Raw genomic sequence first — 7,829 nt, 5'->3', positions numbered from 1 at the left:
TGCGTACATAAAATGTGCATATTGTTTTCCGACCCACGTACTAATACAATTTCGTGTGGGTGCTTTAAGCATGTGCGCGTGATTCAAGTTCACTTTAGATATAATATCATATCTCCTGAGAGATGGATATATACAGGCAAATTTATATTGCTGACTGAGGCATAGAGCTGGCTTCGGTTATCTTTATGTTGTGTACATACCTCATACTTGGTATATATCACGATTGAATAATAAGTGGTTGCTATTTACGGTACTGTAAAATAGACAAGTAGGTGCACCACTGTGTAAATACTTTTACAACAAACATTCACACAATCAAGTAACAGTACACAAAGCAAATTTCCCTGTTTTTATTCGTACTTGATTTATTTGTAAATCTATATACGTTTAATCCGGTGTATGTGTTCGCCGCGAGCATGGAATGAATGAAAAGCGTGCATTATTTGTGCACGTGTTGTTTTCAAAGAATCGACCGATTTGTATATTCAAATGTGAGCATTTATTAAACAATTATATTATTTAATATCTAGTTTTAACATGTCCCGATTAATTCAACGGTTAGAATGTTGTGCTTATAGGATAATCAGTGACGCAATAATCCGAGTTCGATTCTCGGATCGGGAATTTTTTGGGTTAAAAATACATTCTGATATCATAGTAAGTTGAAATCAACTTCCACTCTTGAGTGGACTCAACCTCGCCATGAACAACACCCCCCCCCGCGCGCTCGCGCCAAGAAACTCGGCGAGTGGCGTGATTCTATGGCCGCACCTATCAACCTTAACCACTTGCCAGTTGAGCGTCGTCTACCCGGCTGATATGAGAGGCTGTCTCCTTATAGTAAAGTTCTGCTTCATATGCTCGCCTTGTCTGCCCCGCGGTGGAAATTGTCAGTATGTTATTACCTATAGGTCACGACTATAAAAAGATCATTTGATACTGTGTTATGTATACATAGCTGAACTCTAATACTAACATTAATATTGACATGCTGGATTGAGGTTTCAACAATAGTGTGTAAGCGGAAAGGGTATGTAGTTTAGGAACACACACGTGGCGTAGGTAACAACAATACGCGACCGGAAGGAGTAAGGGAGGCTGAGAACTGTCCAGAGCGTAGTCGGTGGGGAGTATACGAGAGTCTAGTTATCGGCGGCACGATAGCACTGAATCATAAACATGAAAAGGGAGGCAGCGATAGCATCCACGCCCCTGAAGAGGGGAAAGTAAATGAGCGGTAGATAGACACGCAGCAAGTGCACACACAGGTGTGGTGGTAGAGAACGTGATTGCTGTGAGGCTCAGTGTAGTGGTTGGGGAGAAAATCACACCCTAAAGTACAACGAAAGCGGTGGGGACCGCGGGGGCAGACAAGGCTAGCATATGAAGCAGAACTTTACTATAAGGAGACAGCCTCTCATATCAGCCGGGTAGACGACGCTCAGCTGGCAAGTGGTTAAGGTTGATAGGTGCGGCCATAGAATCACGCCACTCGCCGGGTTTCTTGGCGCGACCGGGGGGGGGGTTGTTCATGTCGAGGTTGAGTCCACTCTTGATGTGAGATAAGTGGCTGTGCGCAAGCGTGGCGGTGTGGCCATGCTGCCTTCAAGCGTGCAACGAGGGTGCTACCCAGGTGGTACGTCGGTTGTTCCGGAACCGTCATGCACGCAAAGAAGTCACGGAATTGCCGAAAGGCGAATTCACACGGAGACGCCATGCCTTTCCTGCTGTGGAAGCGCGCAGGATATAGGAGATTTTCTGCTGCTCGGTGGCTGATGCGAAGGCGAGTGGTGACTCGCGGAGGAGCCATTGCTCGAACATGCCTTTGGGCTAGAGGGTCACAACATGGTGGCCAGCGACGATACGGGGGTAGGACTTCTTGGGTTGTGCCCTGTGGCGGATGATGCGGCGGCGATATTCAGCGACCGCCATCACAGTGAAAGGACGCTCTCGGACTGGGCAACCAGGCACTGTGGGGAACGTTATATGCATGACTTGCTGTCTCTCACGTAAGTAGGGAACTTAAAGGCGAGAACTGCCAGCTGCGGCATTCTATGAAGCCAGTTCGTAACGGGCCATGGCTTTGCTGAAATCAAGGGCAACCATGCCCGACGCCCCAGCTTTGGACTCAAGCATTAGGGCAACCCTGTCCTCGAGCATAGGCAGCTGCGGACCCTGGTAAAGACGGGTGTTAGGTGTCTCGTCTGTAACAGAGAAGACAAGGGCGTTGTAAATCTGTGCACACGCATGTACTAGATGAACCCACGAGACTTGGTCAATCGGCATCTTGGATATATAGATATATATATATATAAGTTTTCAGTATCTTAATCATGACTTCTGCACGTTCACTACCCTGGAGGCGGTCGACTGTGACGAGGTGGGGAATGATCTCTTCATGAGCACAGAAGTTGGTGAATGCGACCCGAGATGAAGACGGAGTCATTGTCGCAGTGAATACGGTGAGGGAACCCCAATGAAATAATTGTTCACACACGAAGTTAATACATGCGGAGCCAGACTTGGCACTTGTAGGGTGGACGAAAATCCTCCCCGTGGTCTTGCAGACGGCGAGGAGGATCAGCAAATTCTGCAGGCATGTGGCCGAAGAGAACTTGGGTGCGAACGGGATGCTGTGCAGTAGCAGTCTGCGTTCCTGCGAAGGTCTGGAGACGAACACAGTCTTTGAGTACCGCGCGAAAGACTATGAGCAAACCGGTCCAACCATAAAAGAAGCACATATCGTGCTCGATCTTAGGTGCGCCGGTATGCATATACACTTCATGTACAATTTCCACGATCAAGTGAACATGCGGCCACTTCATCGTCTGCCCACAGTATGTGCGGGGAACATCGCCGACCATAGCTGCAACCTTGTCATATCAACAGTCGGCCGGAGTTTGTGGAGTGACAGGGGGGATGGATGTGGTGGACCACTCATCGCTGGTGGGGAAATTCGTGCGAATCAGAAGCGCGGAAATGTCCACACCTCTTGAGCTAAGCAGCATCGGTGGGGCCACCAATGGCCTCAGGCTCGCCATAGCGTTAGATAAAATGTCTCAAAATGATGGCCGCAGGGTCGGGGGGGCTCAGCGGGTCGGGAGGAATCGGAAGTGTCAGCTCAAGCGTCTCGAAGGTGTCAGTGAACGTTTGCACAGGCCACACCGTGGACGTGGTGAAATGTCTCAAAATGATGACCGCAGGGTCGGGGGGCTCAGCGAGTCGAGAGAAATCGGAAGTGCAAGTTCAAGCGTCTCGAAGGTGTCAGTGAACGTTTGCACAGGCCACACCGTGGACGTGGTGAACTTACTCGCTCGTGGTACGGAGGATGTAGTAGGGTGCTTTGCGTGTGATATATGTGCAACTGAGTCCCAGATGCCGGGCGGGCAAATAAACGGTTCCGACGTTTAGCCAATCCGGGGGATGAGCGTTGCGACTTACGGAGAGGGCATAGATAGTATCTATGACGGAGAAAGCCTGCAGTGGCTGGGGAAAAGACGATTAAAACCGCAAGAAGATAGTTGGGCATGATGGCAAACCAATCAACCTGTGGCATGAAAGGGCAACAACCCGTGATGCCACGAGCTATGTCCGCAACTACTTGGAGAAATACCCTCTCTAAGTCATAATAATGAGGGCTCCACAAGAGATCGAGGAAGGCCAATGACAGGGCGAAGCTCGCACCGCCGGGCGTGCGAGTGCAAAAGGGGTCATCTGCTGATTCCTTGGGCAGGCGAATCCATCTGACTCCTGTGGTCCATGAACCCGGTCAGTTTGTCTGAAATGTTTAGCGGTTAACGTATATTCAATGATTCCAATTTCCTGGGCAAGTGGGATCGTCCAATGGACCCGGCGAGCCCGTTTCCTTGCTCTTCACATTCATCAGGCGGAAGAACATGTCCGCTGTTCCTTTGTCTTTCCATCTGACAGGGAAATTTACAATGTAGAAGTCACGGCAGACTTCCGTGCCACCGTAGATAGCGCCTGCCACGGGTATTGTCTTCAAATATATATAGGACCCATAACATGAGGAGGGCCTGGTGTGGTCAGTGTGCAGCAGTGTCGAACGCTTGATGATTCGCCCGTATCGCTTAATGCCGAAGATGCCTGCCAGTCGCTACTTGTCCGTCACGTGATATTTGTCTTGGGCAGATGAAAACCGTGCGGGGAAATAGGCTATGGGCTATAGCTGTTCATCACGCCGCACATACAGGCACCCGCCAACCCCAATATACTCACATGCATCGAAGTACAACACTAGTTGCTCGTGAGCGAGGGGTTCAGTGAGGACAGCGCGTGTAGCTAGCCGGGCATTTAATGTGTCGAACGCTGTCTAAGGTAGTGTATTTCTTGAACAGGGCGAAGATCGGAGCCAGTATCGTGAAGAACCCATGTACATACTCTTTCCAGTATGCAACCGTGTGGTACCACAACTTTGTGAGATCTAGATCAGTGGAGTGGGATAGGTCGATGAGCGCTTCCAAGCGCCTATCAGATACAGATACACCGCGGAAGTCAACACTTCACCCCAGAATGGCGACTGCGCGTCGGAAGAACGCAATCTGACATCTGGAGGCCAGGTTGTATGTCGTACTGGCGGCATCTCTGAAGAACGGGGAGTAACATGTCGCAGTGTCCCTCGGCAGTGTCTGTGGCTATCACGATGTCATTAATATACCAAATGACATGGCTGATGGAATCAAACACTTCAGTTAACGTCTCCTGGAACCTCCAGGAGGCCTCCGTGTTCCAATGGCCATTATGGGATAGGAGTATCGGCCACACGGGGTGGTGAATGTGCGGATTTTATCTGCCTTACTTTATACGCGAGATTGGTTAAAACCATTCCCGCAGTCCAGAACGGATACCCAGGGTTTGCCAACCACGAACTCGTACATCTTGGTTTTAGTAGGGATGGGGAATGGTTCGGAGACGATGGCTTTCTTTCATCGGTCGAAGTCGGTGCAAAAGCGCTAATAATCAAAGCCCTCTGGCAAAGGACGGGGCTTCCTTCCGGGCTTCTTTCATGCCGTCTTGACGTTCGCTTGCCATCGGTTAGTTGCGTCCGGTTCCTTGCGAATAATACCTCGGCGAATCAGTTGGAGAATCTTCAAATATGCGGCGAGCATCTTCAGAGTTTCAAGGTTGGTGCACGGCTTGTGACCACATCGCTTGGGTTAAGTACTCTTCTTAATTGTGAATTGAAGGGGTGCAAGCATAATGAACCGATGGTTCTCAGGGTCGTCGGTACATACATGAAATAAGTTGATGGCGTCGACGACTTCTTGCGTCGTCTTATTGATTGTCGTGCCGAGATTGCGAAATCCCGTCACACCGAAGCCTTCCTCTTCGTCTGAATCGTAACCTGAATCATTGTCAGACACGCATCCATCCACTTCATCCAGGACCACATCAATGTTGTGAAGGATATCTGGCCGGCTGGGTAGATACATGTCAGATATCATCTGTGGGACAGTGGCTTCGGGCGCTAAGGCACAGGGGGCTGTTATATTCAAGCGAGTTTTGTAGCCGCAGACGTCATTGGAACGGTGTCGGGCTTTGCGAGGTGACAGTGGCTGCTGAGCTACTGTACGACCCGCGGCTGCACTCGCGACTGGGACCTGGGTAAAATCAATATCTTACACTTGCGCTGCCTGGTTCGTCGTGCCTGGCGGGCAAGTATCTTTGCCGAGTCAAGTGAGAATTACAGCACTACACCAGGTTAGTTGTAAGCAAAGGGTTGGGCTGCCTCTCACTGCATTAACGTGGATGTGTACAGTCTTACGTTTGCGTTGCTTGTGCCCCCACGTGCCCAGGAGCTCTGTACATCATACATAATGAGCAGGTGGGTCTGGTATGCTACTTCTTTTGTAAAAGAATAGCCACATTTGTTCGCCGGTGGAAACAAATTCATATATGCTGTCTGTCGACATCAGCTGCTAGGCGTATTTGCGAGATAGGAAAAATAATGCTAACCCCTTCGATGTCATTAATTGATGATCCAATGTATGGTATACAAGTAAGCAAAAGTTTCTTTGCCGTATTTTGATTAATAAGTTAAATGCAGACCCTACATCCATATACACCAGGATCTCACGATCCTGTACTTCCCCTTGGACAATCAGTCCATATCAGAGGCCAGGCTTTCCTGATTTCTCAGGTGCTGTTGCGGGTGCGGCAACAGGAGCCTTCCTGGCGTTAGGGCAATCCTTGACGGTGTGGCCTTGCTTGCCACAGTCAAAGCATGCCGTGTACTCTTCTTCTTGACAACTGGCTTATATGCTAATGCGGATGTTGCAGACGTGGCGGACACAGGGGCTTGGGTAACTGACAGTGGTGTGGTATCACTGGGTTTGGGTGAGCGTGACCGTTTACGTGGTTCGTCGTTGCGTGTGCGATCTATATCGCTCTGATCACGGCGTGTTTGATCGCTGCTGTCTTGGTGATGGTTAGTATCATGCTGGCGTTGACTGTGCTGGATGTGGGCTTGATGACGCTGTCGCCGGGTGAATCCATCGCTAAGGCCTGGTTCACGCTGGTCTGCGAAATCGCTAAAACGGTTGTCGAGGGGACTGCTGATCGTTGGCGAACCTCATCAGCAGATATGAGAGGGACCGTTTACAAGGAGAATACGGAACCAGCTCTTATAATCACCAGGCGCCCAATCAAGGACGCTAGAAAGCCCATTCATCTCGTATATGGCAACCATAGAGGGTGCACAAAGGGTATCCCTAAATATCTCACGCACAAAGTGACCAAATTCATCGGCATCGTGCTATAGACCTTTGAAGACTAATTCCCCAGATTTGGGGTGTATAGATGTTTAGTAAGTAAGCTTGCGTGCTCCCGAGTCAGTAACCAGTGCTAGCAGTTGTATTACTAGGCTGCCTCCTCGATGACCAGCAAAATGTAGTATCTTGACGACTTGTGCTCCCTCTTCAGGGTTGCACGGGAGTGTGGCGGTTGCGTATAGTTCCCGTCTGAAGAGCTGACTCGAGAGCTGCTCCTATCGCAAGCTCATCTTTCGCGGCCTGCTCATCTGTGAGGTTGGCCGTTGACGACTGGAGTGTGCTGATAGCGTCCACATCAGTTGGGGCTCCAACGGCGTTCTTCAGGAAGGACGCGAAGTCGACCACTTCCATGTCGGTGTCCGTTACTGTGACTTTTTACCATTTGAAGAAGGATGCACCCTAGGAACTGTATAGGTAAAAGCGAGATGAACTCGGTGAACATGTCTGTACAATACGCTGTGTCCTAGCGGCATTATCTGATCAGTCCCCGTTGTGACTGAGAGTTCGTCTGATGTAGAAATCTATTCAGTGAGTAATATTTGTCCGCTGAGCGAATCAATCGCTAGCGGTAAGTTGTGCAGGCAGGAATGAGGTCTCTGCCTGCTGCATCCCACAAGGCAGGGCCGAAAAACATATGGCAATTTGACTATAAACAGATACCTGCTGGTCCGGTTCAATGCCGGTACAATCGCGTGTAATCATGCGCACCTCGAGGGCCTGAAGTATTGGTTGAATGAGTTGTCCCTTGAAATCAGCAAATTGCTCCATTCCTTGCGCTGATATCGGGACCGAGAGCACCGTATGTTACGAGAACCAAGGACTAACGTTGTAAAATTAATAAAGATAGTGTGGATACACACTAAAAACAAATAAAGTAAGATGTGAGATTTAAAAGATGTGATCTTGGTTTCAGGTTTGGATGGACCTGAGTTTTGAACAATGTAAGTTGCGAAAGCTAAATATCAAATATCAAAACTTCCACCCTTTCAAATTGTTCCTATGAAAACCAAAAGGAGGAACACATGATAGTGTGCTATA

General features: G+C 49.3%; 4 protein-coding genes and 1 non-coding gene across 5 annotated transcripts; 2 read left to right on the top strand and 3 right to left on the bottom strand.

The window, feature by feature from the left end:
• Nucleotides 1-540: 540 nt before the first annotated feature.
• Nucleotides 541-624, top strand: SARC_30142. The gene has a single exon. It is a non-coding gene; the product is annotated as a tRNA-Ile (tRNA).
• A 1,428-nt stretch (nucleotides 625-2,052) lies between these two features.
• Nucleotides 2,053-2,446, bottom strand: SARC_06819 (hypothetical protein; the record flags this gene model as incomplete). Its single annotated transcript, XM_014299264.1, has 2 exons — nucleotides 2,053-2,204; nucleotides 2,347-2,446. 2 exons carry the CDS (start codon nucleotides 2,444-2,446, stop codon nucleotides 2,053-2,055), a joined length of 252 nt encoding a protein of 83 aa, XP_014154739.1.
• Nucleotides 2,447-2,630: 184 nt separating this feature from the next.
• SARC_06818 (hypothetical protein) lies at nucleotides 2,631-3,411 on the top strand (the record flags this gene model as incomplete). The annotated part of the gene is made up of 2 exons (XM_014299263.1): nucleotides 2,631-2,766; nucleotides 2,915-3,411. The coding sequence occupies 2 exons, from the start codon at nucleotides 2,631-2,633 to the stop codon at nucleotides 3,409-3,411; spliced, it is 633 nt and encodes a 210-aa protein (XP_014154738.1).
• A 2,720-nt stretch (nucleotides 3,412-6,131) lies between these two features.
• Nucleotides 6,132-6,709, bottom strand: SARC_06817 (hypothetical protein; the record flags this gene model as incomplete). Its single annotated transcript, XM_014299262.1, has 3 exons — nucleotides 6,132-6,223; nucleotides 6,256-6,591; nucleotides 6,655-6,709. The coding sequence occupies 3 exons, from the start codon at nucleotides 6,707-6,709 to the stop codon at nucleotides 6,132-6,134; spliced, it is 483 nt and encodes a 160-aa protein (XP_014154737.1).
• Nucleotides 6,710-6,938: 229 nt separating this feature from the next.
• SARC_06816 (hypothetical protein) lies at nucleotides 6,939-7,142 on the bottom strand (the record flags this gene model as incomplete). The annotated part of the gene is made up of 1 exon (XM_014299261.1): nucleotides 6,939-7,142. The coding sequence occupies one exon, from the start codon at nucleotides 7,140-7,142 to the stop codon at nucleotides 6,939-6,941; it is 204 nt and encodes a 67-aa protein (XP_014154736.1).
• Nucleotides 7,143-7,829: the final 687 nt, after the last annotated feature.

The sequence above is a fragment of the Sphaeroforma arctica genome (assembly GCF_001186125.1).
Source record: "Sphaeroforma arctica JP610 unplaced genomic scaffold supercont1.505, whole genome shotgun sequence".
Classification (NCBI taxonomy): domain Eukaryota; class Ichthyosporea; order Ichthyophonida; genus Sphaeroforma; species Sphaeroforma arctica.
The sequence above is the reverse complement of the archived record's forward strand: the minus strand, read 5'-3'. Positions and strand labels throughout refer to the sequence as shown.